The sequence below is a fragment of the Diplotaxodon limnothrissa genome, linkage group LG6 (genome assembly GCF_057381915.1).
Source record: "Diplotaxodon limnothrissa isolate DT_005_m linkage group LG6, D_limnothrissa_male_GT1.1, whole genome shotgun sequence".
In the NCBI taxonomy this organism is placed as follows: Eukaryota; Metazoa; Chordata; class Actinopteri; order Cichliformes; family Cichlidae; genus Diplotaxodon; species Diplotaxodon limnothrissa.
In genome coordinates, this window is record NC_140601.1 from 33,447,252 (window position 1) to 33,465,740 (window position 18,489).

Sequence of the window (18,489 nt, forward strand, 5' to 3'; positions counted from 1 at the left end):
ACAGTAAATGAGTGCCCTGAGTTGACTGTTATAATTTGACACTATAGAAATAAACCTGAATTGAACCTGAATTGAATTGTACTGGTGAGTAAGCCTGCAGTACCAACACTGTCAAACCACTTCATGCAATGACATTTCAGGATCTCAGTACTCAGGAGAACAGAAAAAATGGTGGATAAAGTAAATAAAGTTCACCTACACCAGCCAAACCTCTGTACAAACGATATAAATAAAGCCATTAAAACACAATTTTGAGCCCACAGTTTAAAACTGCTTTATGCAGCACACAACAATTACAAAAACACATTAATCTCTCTTTATCTCTGAAAGGCTTTAGCTTTGTTCAACATCTGTTGAGTCACAGGTTAACTGTAAAAATATCAGATCTTTTGTACAATAGCAGGAACAAGGATAACTCTATGGCAGTGGTTTCATTTTGCTATCATACTGTAACTGATTACAGCTACAGTATGACGCTTCCTTTAAAAACAAGGATAGCTCTCAGAAAGACCAAATCTGGCTGCGTAGCTATTAAACACAAGAAGAATGATGACAGTAATTACAGTGGGAAAACAGTTTGATCCACATGAGACCTAAATGCTTTGTGCTCAAGAGGCAGATAATTATTTTTCTGCAATATCTACACCCCTCCCATTATAGTACACACAAACATATGGTCTTTTATTCTGTACACATGTGAGCAGTGTTTTTTCCTCTTACTGCACTTTTGTGGGACTGTAACCCAGCCTGTGCCTGTTTTTGGACTCAAGTACTTTTCACAATAGATCTGTCACGGCTGATTGATTCCCGCGCCACGTAGCTCCTCAAGCTGTTTTTGTCCTGATCTCAAAATAACGTCTCATAACTTTGTGTACTGCATGTACACTACTTCTTGTCCAGTGTAAACTCGGAGACTTCAACAGCACAAAAAACAGATAAAAATTAGATTATAAAAACCAGTTTCGCAGATTCTAACACCCCCCCCACACACACAACGCAGACACACAGCACAGATATAACGAAGACTGTGATTTCAAATCTAATACCAACCACAAAAGGTCAGTGAACCCAGAGGAAAACTGATTTTAGCCTTTGGATATTTATTCCTTCAGTATTAGATATAACTTTATTTCCTATTTTATTAAATAATTACTGCAGCCTTGTCTGAGATTCTTTCTGCTTTAAGGATTTTCATAAGATTTTTATTTTGAGGGTTAAAAAATGATACTGAACTAGAACGCAGACTAACTGTAGTTAAAAAAAAGAAGGTAGATAACAGTTACTGCGCTTATTTGAATTATATCCTTTTTGAGTTGCAGCAATTTTATTAGTTCCAGAAATTGTTTTGTACCATCTACAATCCATTTGCTATCATGGGTTTGTGGTTTGGGAGTGAAATTCAGATTATTGCTGTAAGATTTTTTCACAGTCAGCTGAAATTACACACAGATGGTTTCAGCATCCTGTGGGGAAGCTTTGGGGAGGATGTATGGAAGAAGTTTGACCACAGTAATATGTTGTCACGGTCTGGGGGGCAGACCGTGGGGGATGTTGGAGAAAGGACCCAAACGCTGGACTTAATGAAATGAACAGTGGGTTTATTTACAGTGAGGTAAATGTACACCACACATTGAATCTCCAAAAGTGCTCCCTCGACTCCCGTGACGTGTCTTCTCCCAAGTGCTGGTATCCCGTGCTCTCTGCCCCTGTGCCTTCACACACCCCGTGTGTCTTGCAGTCCTGTGTTCCACTCTCCTGAGGAAAAAACACAGACACAGCCGTTATGGCACCAACTCCAGCAGGCATACACTGACCAGCACTACAAACACTGACATGGAGTCTAACTCAACGATCCTGCGCCGGAGGAAGCTCCATCGCTCTGTTAAGTAGCTCCCCCGACGATCCTGATCAGAAGCAGGTGTGTGGTAAGCTAGGCGTGACCAGCAGCTGGCAGGGCCACACCCATCAGGCCTGCAGGTGGCTGTCCTTCATCCTCCAGCCTCACACACATACACACACCAGCATTGAACACAAGAACACAGTGCAGCAAACATACATCCAATACACTAATAACAATAAAGGTCCACACTGTTCACGAACCCCGAGTCCCCGGAACCGGGTCCGTGACATATGTTTTCAGTGACCCCAAAGATATAATGTGTTTTCAGACATCCTCCCTGTAGACTCGCAACATCACAAATGCCCATCTGGGATATTATTGGGTCCCACTAGTTAAAATATTATAGGAGTTCTTAAAACAGACATTTTAAGAACTGTGGGCCGATCCGAGAAAGCGTGAGTATTTGTTCTGTTTTTGTAATACATTTGGTCTCGCTTTATTTTTGCATCAATTAACGAGATTATGGTTGCAATTTAAACACCAATTAGAGACAAAAGCTTCTTTATCAGAATTTGAAAGCACATTTTGGGCTTCAAAATCCAATTAACGAAATCAATTTTGTGATCAGTCCCTGTTTGCCCCTATTTCCTCTGTTTTTCTTATCTTTTCCCTTCACCTCCACCCAGTCATGACAGATGGGTGCCTCTCTCTGAGCCTGCTTCTGCAGAGTGTTGCTTCCTGTTAAAAGGGATTTTGTCCTTCCTTTGCCAGGTGCATGCTCTCAGGGAATTGTCTGATCATTGGGGAACATTCTCTACATTCTTCACCTTGGATTATAAAGCTCCCTGATGATGAGGGTTGTGAATCGGTGCTGCTTAGATAAAACTAATTCTATTCTATTCTACAAACTGTTTGCCAAATCCAGGCCTCAAGTGCCGGTGTCCTGCGGGTTGCAGATGTGTTGTTTATCAAGCACAGTTGATTTAAATGGCTAAATTACCTCCTCAACATGTCTCGAAGGTCTCCAGAGGCCTGGTAATGAACTAATCATTTGATTCAGGTGTGTTGACCCAGGGTGATATCTAAAACCTGCTGGACACCGGCCCTTGAGGCCTGGATTTGAACACCCCTGCTCTAAGTAGCTCTTCATTTGAGTGTGTTATGCTCCCTCCACTTCCTTTATACTTTGCAGGGTTTTCTCTTTCTGAGGCCGTATGTTGGAGAAGATGGTTAAACTGACTGGGGTTTACCTGTGTAAGGCTCACAACAGGTACAGCCTAGTAGTATATGCAAAAAAAGGGAAATAACTGTGTTATTCTCCAACAAACACATAAATAACAGTAAAACTGTGTTTTGCTTATAGATTTTGTTTGATCAGGTTCCAAGGCTGGTAGTAGCTGTGACAGCTTTTTACTAGTTGCTGCTGGTGCTACTGTTGAGAATGCAGCAGCAGCCCTGACAGCTGATATGTTGGTCATTTTCTACACTTATTTCTAGTTTCTTTTCCTCTTTTAGCTTTTCAGCTCCAACTTTTCACTTGTTTGTCCATCTTTATAGATCACTTTTTCCACACTAACCTGTTGATTGGGCAATCCAGTGTCAGCTATGAAAAAGGGCTGCTGGAAATGCTTGTAGGGCTGGTGTGCAACTGCCATTCAAGCCACCCAGTAGCCTGTATAATTATATTGACAAAGAAAAAAAAATCATATTGACCATCAGCCCACAAGTGTTTTGGCCCACTGGGCAAATGCCAAGGAATGAAACCACTGGGTTTTAGATTTTTTTTCTTGTTTTGCCGACACACTGCACTAATATGTCAGTTGTCCGTTCATGCATACCATGACTGATTCTTCATACCTCATGTTTATTATTTTGACATCGTAGTCTGTCTTGTCTCCCCTCTTTCTCAGTGGCTATGAGCTGGCTTGGGACAAATTCTGACATTCAGTTTTCAAGTAAAACTGCACAAGAAAAACAATTAAATTAAATAGACGGATTGAAATTGGATTTGTAAGCTAGCTCTAATGGCAGGGTCTCAGTGCATCCTTGTGTCTCTCACGGTGTTGACGTCACACCAGATTTTCTGCTTTAAACAAAAAGAAAAAACTGTGTTTTTTATTGGACATGTTGTAATCAGTAATTATACCTTTCCTACTAAGTGAGGTAAGAAAGTCAGTAGCCAATGTCAGATGGCTTGCACATGAACCAAAGGGTAAATTTTCCTATTATACTTGATGTAGTACAGTTTGCTTGCCAACAGTACACAATTAAATAATTCATGGTAAACTCTGCTCCAGAGTTGTGGACAAACCTTCAGTCACACACTCACTTCCTGAAGCTGATAATCCAAGTGGGACAAAATCCAGATTTTTTTCCTGGAAATGAAATGTTAGGTTGTTGTGAGCCTGTCCAACCCTGTAATTTCCCCTGTATCCCTTTTTTCTATAATCAGAATTGCACTTACAATATTCGATGCTGGAATGCAGCGTTCTGCCTTTGGTGGTTTATGTTCTCTCTTATATGTAAATGCACACACAGGCACAGCAATATTTTCAGAGAGACTTCGAGATCAATTACACACATGAGCACACATTCCCAGACATGTATAACTAACTAATACATAATTCATCAACTCATTACCTTCTGCACAACAATACACAGATATATGAGTAACCATTTCACATTGCAGTAATCTCCATTGGAAACATGGTTAACAATAAGGCCGCTAATCTGCTATGTCACATGTAATTAGCAATAACTGAGAGTGTTATTCCTGCATGTGTGCACATAGACCATTTCAGTAGCTTATTGTGTGCTTTTTTAAACTAAGGTTAGAACTTGGATATTGAACAGGAGCAGTTCTACAGAAAGTCACTGCAAAATATCAGCTAAATCCAAGTATTTCTTTTTAAATGTCACAAAACCGAGACAGGTGTATTACTTACCTTTCAGTCAGAGTTGCATCAATGACTCTGTTTGACACAACATACACTGAGACTCTTTTTGCTGACAGAATCAAATTTAATTGGATCCACAGAGGCATATGAAACACAATGATGTGGCTTTTATACAAAACCTCTTCCTTTTCTTAATGACAATGTTTGCTTTAGGGCTGTTTTGACAACTACAATACTTTAAGCAAAGAGACACAATCTGATACTTACAAACATGCTTTGTGAAAGAAAAGTCTTTTCTCATAATAATTCTTACTGCTTTCATTTTTGAGTCACCTGCACTGTAACCATTAGCATAACAATACACCCAATCACCCACCTGCTTTTGTCTATTTAGCTTTATTGATATGTATAGTTAACTCTTTAAAGAGTGTCTATTTTCTGTTCTGAATTTAAAGAGAAAAAAAAGGTCATTTAGGTATATATGCTGCTCAATAAAACAAAGGAACCTTCATCACAGTATAACACATAATCAGGTAAACTGTCAATTTGACCAGCTGACACACATAAACCGCTATGATCGCATTTCACCTGCTCTGGTGCAAATGAGAGTGACAAAACATCTGGAGATGCCAGAGTATCCAGAAGCTTTCACGCCTGTCACAGATAGATCAAGAAATTGGAGATCCATTGTTTGACCTGCCATCGCTGGTGTTCTCAGGTGAATTCCTACACAGCTGCACAATGCTGGGCTGTAAGCACAGGTCCTGCTAAAGACTGACTTCACGCCTTCCTCAGTCTCGTTCTAACATTTTAGTCAGAGACATGTACATGAGTAGCCTGTTGGAGGTAATTTTGTAGGGCTCCTATAGCTCTTTGCGTAATAGAAAACATGCTGGTTTTGCTGCTGGGTTGTTGCTCCTATATAGCCCCCTCCAGTTCTCCTTATGTAGCATCCTGCCTCCTGGTATGTCCTTCACTCTCTTATGACAGGATATGGATGTACCATCCTAGAGAAGCTGCTTTTTCAACCAGAATGGGCTGCAGTTACCATCTAATGCCAATGGTCCACGGACATCAGCTATTACTACTTCCTTTTTGAGAGGTGTCTTGGTGTTACCACTCCAGTGCAAGTGTTAGCACTGATGCACTGGAGAGAAATCAGCTGAAAATGATTCACAATGGTTTCTTCAATTCAAGTCAATTTTATTTACACCAAAACAGTCACTTCAAGGTGCTATTTCTTGTTTATATGGTTTCCTATATATCTACATATAATATATAAACGTATTAATAAAAATATCTGTAATAAATGTCCACATTTATTCTAAAAAAAAAACACAGTGTCAGGTTCTGCTTTCTTTGCACGAACTACAATGAAACAAGAATTAATTTTGGAAATACCTTTGCTACAATAGAGGTACTGATAGCTTTCAAATTCATGTGTACATCATGCCTGTTAGCAATAGTTCACACTTAGTGAACACACATTTTAGAGGAGTTTAATATTGTTTTTATTTAATAATTTTGGATAAATTAGGATGACCATCATTGCTACAGCCCTATAAAACGTATGCTTCCCAACTAGACAAATTGATATTGCACAAGTTTCACTGGTTTTGTATTATACTGTGAAGATTGTATCTTCTCTTAATTTTTTTAAGCAGTGTTTCATTGCTGGCTTCATTTATTTACGGTATCAAAAAAACCCAGCAACAAATAAATATGGTGGGTGGGGCACAATTTTTGTTCTGCGTTACTAAGTTTGACATAGAAAGCATAACAACAATCTAACTTTCATTGTCAATGTGGTGCATTAACAAAAAATCTTAGTCATACATTGTGTTTTTAAATGCAAAACCTTTTTCTTTAAAAACCGTCCTGGAATATAAAACAATCTTTGGACATCTGTACAAGCTGTAGATTTTGTGCAAAAATTATATTTCTAAAAATTAAAGTACGCCTGAAAAATTGTGCAGCTGACGGTGACTGTAACCGTGTAAGCATGAATCTTACAATGAGGCAATGAAGGCAAATGAGGAATTTGAGTTAGGTGTCAGACAAATCCAAGAGGCTCTGGATAGAGCGTGTACATCTAATTATATATATACAGTTAAATATTCAATTAAAATTCAGTTCAACCAAATTACTCCTCTGTCCATATACATTCAATCAAAATTTGTTTAAAAATGGAGTAGATGAATAAAAATATGGATTTCGTGCTTTATGCAGTCAATAACAAACCTGTGATATATTATTATTTTCTTGTTTGGCTTTGGCTTGTTAAAACCAGAATAAGTTAAACTTTGTATCATGTTCCTTCTAAAGGTGAAAGAGTCCATATTCTGTGTGCCTGCCTCAGCATAGCAAACACTGACTCCTATCACAGCATGATAAGATAGAGAGGTCTCCAGTAAATTGCAATTCCTGACCACTCAGACATTAAGAGTCTCTCATGGTGCAATTCACATTCATTTCCATCGAACCAAAAGTTTAAATAAAATCATACTTTGACACCAAGAGGTTCTTCTGTACCACAGATTAGTGCACACTGCTGCAAACACACACGACACAAGCATGTCCCACAATGGTTACACCGGATAAGATGTGAGAAGGGTTGAAATAGCTGTCCTCCATATGTGCACAGGCAGACACACGTACGCACACTGAACGCCAGTAAAGTTTTGATTTATTTGATCATTCCTAATGTCTGAAGTCAATAAGTGTTTTTTCCTCCATCTCCCAGAAGCAATAAATACTCATATGCAGCTGGGCAGGACTCAGTGGCATTTCCTGCAATGTTCTGAATCGGTGAACATCATGATCCCTGTTTGTTACTTCCTCATCCTCTTCCTGCTCAAGCTATACAACTGCCACATGATAAGCACGGATCCAAAGCAAGAAGCGCAATCAGTGAGAGTTTTTGCGATGAGGTCCCAGGGAAGTCAGACATTAGTTTCCTCTCCTTCCAGAGTATATGAGCGGTACTTCACGCGCTCTTCCAGACACACATCCTCTGTGGCAGTGCTGCTGGTGGCGCCTCTGTGCGATTGCAAAGAGAAGTGCAGGGTGTGCCTGCTTTTGGCAGGTCTGCATTTCCCTGTCCCGTTGCTAAAGGAGACAACGAGTTTGCGGTTCTCCTCAGCTGCAGTGGAGCAAACCGGGCCGCTGTTGGCTTTGTTGAAGTGAGGCCAGTCAACATTTGGGTCACCGGTGTTGGGCACATTGCCAGTGGCGATACTGCCGCTTTTAACGTGTGGCGTTTGGCTGTGTGTGTGGCGGTACTCCTCATCAATGTCCTTACCCAGTTTCCACCTCTTCCACTTTTTCAGCATCTCCGACTGCACCTGAGAGAGGAAGTGATGGGAGAGACAGGAGAGATAGTGGTGATGAAGATTGAACAAGACACAGAGGACATCAATAGATGGATGTTCTTTGCCAAAAACTGCATTTAAAAGCAGATGGATCCTGTCGTGTCTGCTGGTCTTTGCAGACAAAAGAAACAAAAGTGGAACTTGAAGATGTTTTTAGAGATACAAAAGAACAAATAAAGGAAGAGACAGAGACAATAAAAAATGTATCCTCACAAAGAAGATACATTTAAAATTAAAGTGGCTTTTGACAAATGAATCAGTCTCACCTCTTTATTGACAAAGCAGTACAGGATGGCAACCAGCAGGCCCTGAAATGGAAGAACATTTAATATGCTTATTGTACTTAAAATACATTTTTTCATTATTAGAAACAAATACCCAGAAAATCACTATTTTTGCCTCATTACTCTCATCTAGTTCCCACAATAAAAGAGTAAAAACACTTTTTTTCAACAAGAGGAAAACAAACAAACAAAAAAAAGAGTCATTTTATTGCACTGGACAGCTAAAACACTTGATCACTGAACTGCCAAAGGCAGAGGCATAGTATGAATGATGGAGAATATAATTAATGCAGCCCAATCTCATTCCTAGGGTGTCAAAATCTCTATTACTATTTTGTCAGAGCCGCTGGGATCTCACAGGTGCACCGAAACCTGTCTTATAGAAATAGAGAGACGCTCTCTCACTCCCAGCTTGTCACATATGGATGCTTGCAAACAAGCACGTGAAGCCACATTTAAATGCACCGCCATTTTTTAATGTGTAGAGTTATTGTTATGAGGGGGCGCATTGTACCACAAAGTAATTTTTCACTAAAACTAATCAGGTAAGTTTATGGTGCAAAGACCTAAATTACAAGCAACAGCACAAGAGCATTCAAAATTAATGTGCCTTCTTGTGACTTACTCCACCTTTCATCTCCACCGTAATAAATGCACTTCCTAGTCTTTCCAAAAAAAGAATTTTATCTCTCAGCCATGAATGCTGCCATATCTGGTTCATCAAGTCACGGTGCCAGGACAGCTTGTTCACATTTCCTGCAACACCAGCAGTATCTGACAGAAGGGTAGGATTTGTGTGCTGCCTGAGTAAGAAATAGTCTAAAAAAATAAAATTTGAGGATTAAGAAGGAGTTTGCTGGGCAAAAGAAATGTCGAACCCAAGCTCTTCACCTATGTTTGCCTTTATATGCAAATGTACAACATATAAAAGTGCCAATTTCTTTGTTCTCTGTGACATCTTTGAGTTATACAGATAATTTATTACTTTAGCGTGCAGTTTATGTCTTCCTGGGTATTAATCCTCTGAGGTCCCTCTGTTATATTTATGGGCACATGTGGAACAAGTGAAAGTTGAACTTATACCTGGAAGGAGTTGAACAGGAGATCACAGAAGAGGCGAACGAGGCGCAGAACAGAGCCTTTAGGAACAGATTCATCAATGACAAAGGTGAAGAGGATGGCATGAATCCCAAGCAAGGGAATGAGAGTCAGGGTAGATTTTGCCAGTCTGGAAGAACGGAGAAAGGGGAAGCAAATGGTATTAGAGATTACAAGAAAACTCTGAAAACAGGGGACTATATATAAAAATGGCTATAATACCAAAAAAGTTAATTCCCAAGCGAAAAAGCTACTAAGACTAAGTAAATGCTTCCTGTCTGCATTTTCTTTAAAAAAACAAAAAAGAAAAGAAATAAAGGAACACATTTCTCACCTGAACTTGTAGTCAGTGTATCTCATCTGGTGAGCTCTAAGTTTAGACATTAAGATTTTAATAATACGGATAAATATGAAGAAGTTAATCTGAAAGAAAGAGGATAAAGAAAGTCACTTTGAAGCAAACACAATGCAATATTTTAGCATATGGTGCTAGAGAGAAGATTACTGCCGCTTTGGAACGCGTTAGTAGTTAACACAAAGTCTGACTTTAAACGAAGTCCTCACAGTGGGACTGGGCAGACGGATTAACGTCCCCACAACACGAGCAATTCAAGTGCTTGCGCACAGAACAAGCATGTGCACGTGCGCACACACTGTGATCTAGTGCAGGACACTTACTGATGGCAGGTCATTTATTATCACAGCACTCAAGATTTTGGCGCTCCAAGTTTGGTAAAGTGCGTGTGCTGTCTCAACACAAGTATTTGTGTAAATATATATAGTGGAGTGTACACAAACGCAGTTTATTTAGGTGTGAATCAGGTTGTTTGCGCAATAGTAGAACTGCAGAACAGCTCTGGGGTTGTTGCACAATGATGAAAGACTTTACAACAACTTTACATTTTTACCAACTTTTTCTGCAACTGCATTAAAAAGTAATGCTCCCACACAGTGCAGCACTGCGCATGTTTAAGTGCACTGGTCATAAGTGTGTCCATCCATAATGCTATTTGGGAACAAGAATCAGGAAACACACAAAAGGAAAGCGTCAGCTGGTTTTGGTATGTGATGTTGTTAAGAGGGAGTGTAAACACAATGATGTTGTCCTATATGAAATTTTAAATACTGATATTTTGTGAATATTGCACATGTGGTTGTATAAAGTTATATTTTGTCATCAGACTGAGCAAAGTGAAATAGCACAGCACTGAATGTAGGAACTGATAAAATATCAACTGCAGAAAATAAAAGTCACTATTTTTACACGACTTACATTTTTCCTGCAGTCCTATTTTCAACAGCTGCCTCATCTACACACATTCAAATACAAGCAGGCAGACAAAAGCATTTGGTATCTTTATGAGCACTCCTAAGCATCTGCCAAGACATAGATTGTTTTGAATTGTCTTTAAAACATTATCCAAATGTAAACTGACAAAGTTAAACACAAAGGTGAGAGAGAGAGAAAGAGATACAGAGAGTCTTACCAGATAAGCAAAAAGTATAGGAGATCGGATAATCCACCAATATCCCATGTTAATATTCCTCTCCCAGCACCTAGATACAGAAACAAACTTATGGGCATAACACATTTTATCAACATTTCCTCTGCAATATAAATTCTTTAAAGGAAACCAGGAGAAAAAAGACCCGCACTGATCTGTCTCCTCAGGGGTCACGGATAAAAGCGGCAATAATTAAACTGTCTTCCATTTGATGTGAGAATTCCATGAATTGATTAAACTTACTCTTCATTCTCATACAGGTATTTCACTGTGATCCATGGCAACACAAATATGAGCGGAGCACCTGAGAATGACAGAAAGCAAAGAATAAGGATCCCAAATCATTTCCTCCAAAGCACACGCAGTAGTCCTAGCTAATATTTATACTTTAGTCCAGTAATCAGTATCAAGTTATATTATTATATCACTGCCCATGATACAACATTTTTTATATTTTTTTCTGTCCTTGTGAATTTAATATCTCATTACCATTTCAAATATTTCCGCTCTCGTCTTATCCTAAGCAGACTTTAAAGGTCTCTAAATATTAAAATCATCTCTGTCATGTCTGCCTTTATCTAAGCTTCAATGAGCTCAATCCCTATGTGTTTATGAATGTGGTCTCAGAATTGTATCAGGCCTGTCAGGCTATAACACATCAAGGTGAGCTGGACAGTTGTTATTTTAGACATGGATGAGTAGTTTTCTTCAGTGAGTATTTTTAAAAGCTATACAAGAACTTAACTATGGACAGCTGTATAATTAAGTTCTTATTACAGAACAGGAGGCTGAAAATCATACATTCAATATTCATTTGAAAATGTAAAAATGGTGGAATCTAGGAAGTCTGAACTGGAGAAGCACATCTGCTCTTGAATGCTTGTTGTTACGGAATCTGAGGACTTGTTAAGTAGTAGTAGCAGCTGGACTCATTACATTTTTGTGTGTTTCAAAACAATACTTGACAGAGTTCCACGCCGTTAGGTGTTTACAGTGATATGAAAAAACAAAAACAAAACATATTTTCTTTCAGTGTCTCGTGGGTATGAATTAGATATCTCACAGTCTTAAAGACTACTGGGTGTTATACATCAAAGTCAATTTGCAGGTCTTGCAGAGTGCTACTGTCTAAGGAAATGTAAAAACAAAACCTGTATAAATCTTTCTTTGTCTCCAGAGAGAGACACACTAATGCAGGCTTTAGGTTTTAAAAAAGAATGAAGAATACATTATTTGGTTAGTCAGAGAAGTTTGAATTCAGGGCTTTTTTGAAAACCTTCTATTTTCAGTCACAGCTTAGTTTTAAGGTCTAAAAAACATTTGTAACCGTCAGTGGTATCTCTCAGCCTCCTAGCAGAAACACCTGTGGTGTCAATTTGAAAATCCTATGTCACCTTGTTTTCAAGTTATTGCATTCACAAGATTTTTAGAAAACACTTTGAAGTCGAGGTCACTGAGATTCAAAGCCGCCTAAGACTCTTCGAAGGCGCACCTATTGTATCAATTTGAAAACTCTATAGTGCCTTGTTCTCAGGTTATTGCATTCACAGGATTTTCAGACTACCTGGCTTCTGACCTTTGACCTTTAGGTTAAGGTCACTGAGATTCAAACTTATCCGCCTGCCTGGTGGGGAGACGTGAACTCCCCATCAGCCTTTAACAGTTATGGTCTGGGGTAAAATACACCCTTCTGATAAGTTAGTTCTGCTGTGTGCTACACAATATTTATATATACAAGAACGTTGTTACACCTAGCAGCTGGGAGACAGACAGACAAAACATATTGGTAGCAAGAGAAAACCTCTAAGGATACATTCCCACTTCAAACATGAAAAGAAGGTAAGGTGTAGTGTTTTTAGTAGTCTCGAGTGTTTATGGGATACAATAGCTAGAGACCGCAGATTTTCTTGTACCTCCTCCTTGCTCTCAGAGCTATTAACATAACTGTTGGCTGACTTGTTGTTGCTAATTTCTGTCGTCTGACTAAATCACCCATCAAAAGACTGGCTGAAAGTCAGAGCGCTGTTCACTGTTGGACCTTTTGCATTACGTTGATAAGCACAAAGCCAAGTGTTCAGCTGCTGTTTAGCAGATTATGCTCTTACCCCAACCAATGGCCAGGTAAATGTAGAAGTACTTCCTCTCGCTGAATACAGTGATGACTAAGAGGCTATGAAGATAGATGCCTTCCACCAGAAGCCAATAGTTGTTGGCCATTACACTGTACTGCATCATCACCATGGCACCACGACACCACATCACAGCCTGACACGAGACAGATACCATGGGAACACAAACAATAAGCCAAGTTGTCCGTGCTTGCACAAATGTAGCAAATGCACAGGGTAAAAGCTGACAAATGTTTCAGTTCAGATGAATTAGTTTAACATTGTTCCAGTTCAGGGACAACAGCTACAGTACAGCACAGTGGGAGTTTTATTGTGGAATACACGGGTAGTTCCCCCTTTGCTAGACACCACAAAAATGAAAGTAAAAAAAAATGTAATATTTTTAAGTGATTTTTACTTCTTAATGATTGAGCTAAATGTGGATTATCTGACATCTTCCTCGACAAATGTGGAGTGTTTCATGTAAAAAGAAGCAAGGGGAACTTGAATATATCCATAGTTGAGTTTGCACTGTCCACTCTATACATTGAGTCACTATCTTTTTGTACTAATGTTAAATTTCTTAACTGTAGTTTTTATTCCACTTATAACGTAGTAGAAAATCATCCCAAACTGTAGTGTGTAAAAGGTATATGCTACTTTGCTCTTCAGCTGTAAAGTTAATGTTATTTTATTACCCATTAAGAGTGGCTACAGAACATCCAAACAGTGGTTCATTTAATTTATTGCCAGTGATGCAAATAAAACTAATTCATGTTACATATATTTTACTTCTATGTTGTAGAGAGATGTATAAAATGAAATGTAAAGTATTTATCCAGAAATACAAGAAATGTTGATCTGCCCATAGCCTCTAATATGGTGCAAGTATTCTGCTGTGTGTTTTAGCAACAGAGATAATTAGATGGGCAATAGCAGTATACATTTGAGTGGTATCAGATATCAACAGGTGTCTGCCCTCGCTCATCTTCTGTGTAATAAATCCTAGATAGTGATCAGTCCTTTATGTTTCTTGATATTCTCTTGCAACCGCATTTCAGAACTTTAAATTAAATTCTTATGGACCTTTATGAACTCATGACAGGTTAGAATAGCATGTGAATTTCAAACATATATAAACTATATACTATATGGACAAAAGTACTGGGCCACCCACACATTACACCTACTGGAACTGCTCGGCTATGGAAACACATGATGTTAATGCCAGAGGATGTTTGGAACTCTGCAGTTACTGAGTCAGCACTGCGTTGGCGACTTTTACGCACTATACGCCTCAGCACTTGGCGACCCCACTGTTCAACTTTACGTGGTGTGTCACTTTGTGGCTGACATGCTGTAGTTTCTTTTCCCTTCTTTTGCAGTAACACTACTTATAAAGGTTGTTGGAAGAAAGTCTATAATCTATACATCCTATAAAGTGCCATGTTAGGGCTGGTGTGCTCTTTAGAAGAACAGGTCGCATGGTCAGGTGTTTGATTTTATGCACCTTTTGCAATGCGACTGAAAACACCTCATTTTGAATATTAAGAGGTGTGACCCATTACTTTTGTCAACATGGGGTATATTCGTTTACTGAAGCTTTATTTACAGGAAATGACATGAAAAACAACACCAACAACATCAATAATGTTTTGTAGAATATGTCTTTCTTATCACAGATTTGTTGGTCTAGACATACCCAATCAATATCTAGTCAGCAGTTTATTGAAATATATGTGTGGTGGTTGTTAAAACCTACATGGAATTTATGTTCAGGACGAGCTATGCAAGTCACACTGTTGAATATAAAAATTATATCGTGGTAGAATATTCTCTGTATGTGTTTGTGGCACATACTGCACTACATTACATTTGCGATCGACCTTTAATAGCAACATCCAGTGAACACTGATGTTTAAAGTGAGGGATTAAAAGTAAGTTATCTATATGTTTGTCTCCTCCAATCACTAATCACCTTAATATTATTATTTAACAGCCTCTACACTCTATATCTACTGTAATATGGTGGCTATGGCTAAGGTTTTACAACTGCAGGTGAACTGGATGTGTGTTTGTTCGCTGACCGGTATGTTGACCCAGCTTCGTGCCTGTGAGTCACTGTTGCTTCTGGGATCCAGTGTGAGGGTCAGTAAAGCATCTTTAACCAGAATGGACACAGCTCTCAGGATGAATGAGGCAAACAGGTTCATGTGGATGTTGTTTCTCATACAGTGGAGCTTCCTAAGAGGTAAGAAGTGAGAGTAAGAAGGTAGAAGATGTAAACAAGATCCCGTAATTCAAACCAGGTCTGCTCCTTAACCCCCTTAACACGTCCTCTTTACATGATGTACCTGAAGAAGATGAGAATTCCCAGTGCCAGCAGCAAAGCCCCCAGTGAGAGAGAGTAACCCACTGTGTACATGATCCGCAACTGAGTGAGGATGCGGCCATACTGCTGCTGAAAGAGATAAAGCCATTTACAGACATGGACTACATTCAAACATAGATACAAACACACAATTTATATTCAGCTTTATTTAAACAATACAAAAAGATCCTAATAATTTACTGAACAGATGGAGGATTTTCACATGCGGCAGTAAGTTCAGATCATAATGAGTTAATGTTTTAAGTACCAGTACCGTGTAACAATCTGCCACTGCAGGCAGCTTCAAAAATGGCCACTAATTAACAAGAAAGCCACACACAAAAACAAAGTACTGCACTGTGTACACACACCTCACCAGGGTCGTCCTCACATTCACTGGTATTCTTCTGTGCCCATTTGCCATCTTCACTGCAGAATCTGTAAACCAGACCATCCTGAACTATACACACAAAGAAACAACGATTGTAAGATTTTATTTTAGAGTGGCATATGCAAACTATGCAAATAGTGCTGTCGCCTAAACACAGTGACACTTTTGGATTTAAATGGTAAATGGCCTGCATTTGTATAGCGCTTTACTAGTTCCTAAGGACCCCAAAGCACTTTACACATTCAGTCATCCACACACAGGTGATGGCAAGCTACATTGTAGCCACAGCCACCCTGGGGCGCACTGACAGAGGCGAGGCTGCCGGACACTGGCGCCACCGGGCCCTCTGACCACCACCAGTAGGCAACAGGTGAAGTGTCTTGCCCAAGGACACAATGACCGAGACTGTCCAAGCCGGGGCTCGAACCAGCAACCTTCCGATTACAAGGCGAACTCCCAAATCTTGAGCCACGTTCGCCCCATTAAATTAAATTAAAGCTTTATTTCAGTTTTACTTTAATTTTAGTTTTACCAATTCACAACACTGACTATTTTATATTGTGAGGCAACTCTTAGCAGATTCGCTTATGGTATCAATTTCAAAATCCTACGTTACCCCATGAAGCTTTTCCAGCTGAGGGTAAAAAGATCAATTTCATCCCAAGGTTTAACTGATAGCTACGATAAACATAGCCATTATTTCAGAAATGCAGATGACTGTGTCTTTCTTTTTTATTTATTATGATATTTGATTGACACTTTTTACCACTCAGCTGTAAAAAGCTGATGGGGTATTGTCATCACCCTGCTGGGCAAGCGGATGGGGAGTTTGTGAATGTGATAAATCAAGAAGGACCAATTCATTACATAGGTGCAGCTACTAACAATCTCGGCTGTGTTCAAAGCTCAGTAACCTTGACCTCAAGGTATAGGGCAGAGGTCATTTTTTGGGGGGGACTGTGCTCACACAGCCACACAACCTCCACTTCAGATACACTGACTAGTATTTAAAAAATGTATTGAAAAGCATGTTATTACCTTTCAGATATGCAAATTATGTTTTCCATGGGGTTTTATCTCAGAGTATTCCCTGAACATATATGTACGGCCCTCTTAAAAATTAGAAGGAATTCATTAAGCATTGTGGTGGGATAGTGGTGTAGTGGTTTGCATTGCTTCGTCATAGCATGAAGCTTCCAGGTTTGAATCCACTGCTTATTTTAGGACTTGGCAGAGAAGGAAAATGTGCAGTTTTTAACCAAATCTAAACATAAACAGACATCATTTTCTATGAGTCTTTTCAACAAGTCGAAAAGATGAATTTTCACATTTTTAACATACTCTCACTTTGTAGCTTTCTTGCAGCAGAATAATATATTTTCAAACAAAAGTTAGTGAAACACAGGTTGGGTCTAAAGTAGTGCTGCACATCAGATGTTTACACACACCCCTGCAAGGCTACGAGTCCTCCGGAGATAGCAAAGATAAACCCCCCTTCACACCTATTCAGAGGCCCAAAACAACCTGGAGGAAGCCTGTGCATGGAAACAAAGATAGTAGACAGACAGCTGCAGTCAAAATCCAGGCTTTTCATGCTATGAACCAAAACTGTTAAGTGTTTGAAGCAAAAGCCCGCACACCACAGGTAAATGACTGAGAAAGCTCCACAGGACAGGTGTGCTGCCACCGGTGACACAGTGTGAAGTCTTTACACCACTCATAGGTTGAGAGTAAAGTCAGGGCTGAGTAATATTTGGCCTTCACACTCATTTAAGCACTCCCTGAAACCTCAGTGCACCTCAGTACATTGTATTCAGTACATCATTCTGCCAACCGATTGCTGTACATGAAGACCAGAAACCAATCTGTCAAGTGTTTGTATACATTATATGTTTTGTTAGAAAACTGGTCGTGTTACCCTGAAATGCATGAGTAATTTTTGAAACATGTTTTCTTACAGTGGGTCATTCACACATGTAACGCAGATTGACCGCTTAATTATTAAAAACCTTGAAAACCTAGAAATATAATAGAAAATGCAGCACTAAACCCTGACACACAGATGCAGCGTCAGGCTGCTGTGGTCATAAGCTTTTATTAACTCCCTTTTTTTTCCACTGTTTCACTGTTTGTACTTATTCACATTAATAGTTAAAAAAAGCAACACAGTGAGCACATGGATGTCTTTGTTTTGGTGAGCAAGCTATCAAACACAATAATTACATATTATCACCTTATATCCTTGTTAAGTAAACCTTTCAATTAGCAGTCAAACTGTGCAGTGAGTTAGGTATAAGCATTTTATCCATGTAAATGAGAAAAAAAAACAGGTTAAAATTATGGCATATAATGAAATGCTACAGATAAGAGTGATAAGACTAGATTTAAATCGTACATTTGCAAACTGTAGCAACAGTACATTGTGACGCAGCAGTTGCTCTTTTGTTATTTTTTGTCTACCTCACACATATATTCACACTGACCTTTATGGTACCATGGCAGGAACCATGGGCAGGAGACATTTACAGTGGTTCCTGGAAGTCCATCGGGCCAGCACGCATACAAATCAAAGGTTCTGTTACACACCAGCCCTACAAGGGAAAGCAAATCTTTAGTCTGTGCTG

General features: G+C 39.2%; 1 protein-coding gene across 1 annotated transcript in view; it reads right to left on the reverse strand.

Annotated features, from left to right (window-relative positions):
* Positions 1-7,616: 7,616 nt before the first annotated feature.
* The window catches only part of gcgrb (glucagon receptor b), a 55,495-nt gene continuing 44,622 nt past the window's right edge, over positions 7,617-18,489 (reverse strand). The window contains exons 4-14 of the mRNA XM_085356216.1: positions 18,349-18,456; positions 15,846-15,934; positions 15,458-15,564; positions 15,191-15,347; positions 13,101-13,260; positions 11,239-11,299; positions 10,978-11,047; positions 9,825-9,913; positions 9,476-9,620; positions 8,375-8,416; positions 7,617-8,081 (exon numbers count right to left, since the gene is read on the reverse strand). Of these exons, the coding sequence (XP_085212342.1) occupies positions 7,680-8,081; positions 8,375-8,416; positions 9,476-9,620; positions 9,825-9,913; positions 10,978-11,047; positions 11,239-11,299; positions 13,101-13,260; positions 15,191-15,347; positions 15,458-15,564; positions 15,846-15,934; positions 18,349-18,456 (1,430 nt within the window). The 3' untranslated portion in view covers positions 7,617-7,679. The remainder of the gene's footprint in view (positions 8,082-8,374; positions 8,417-9,475; positions 9,621-9,824; positions 9,914-10,977; positions 11,048-11,238; positions 11,300-13,100; positions 13,261-15,190; positions 15,348-15,457; positions 15,565-15,845; positions 15,935-18,348; positions 18,457-18,489) is intronic.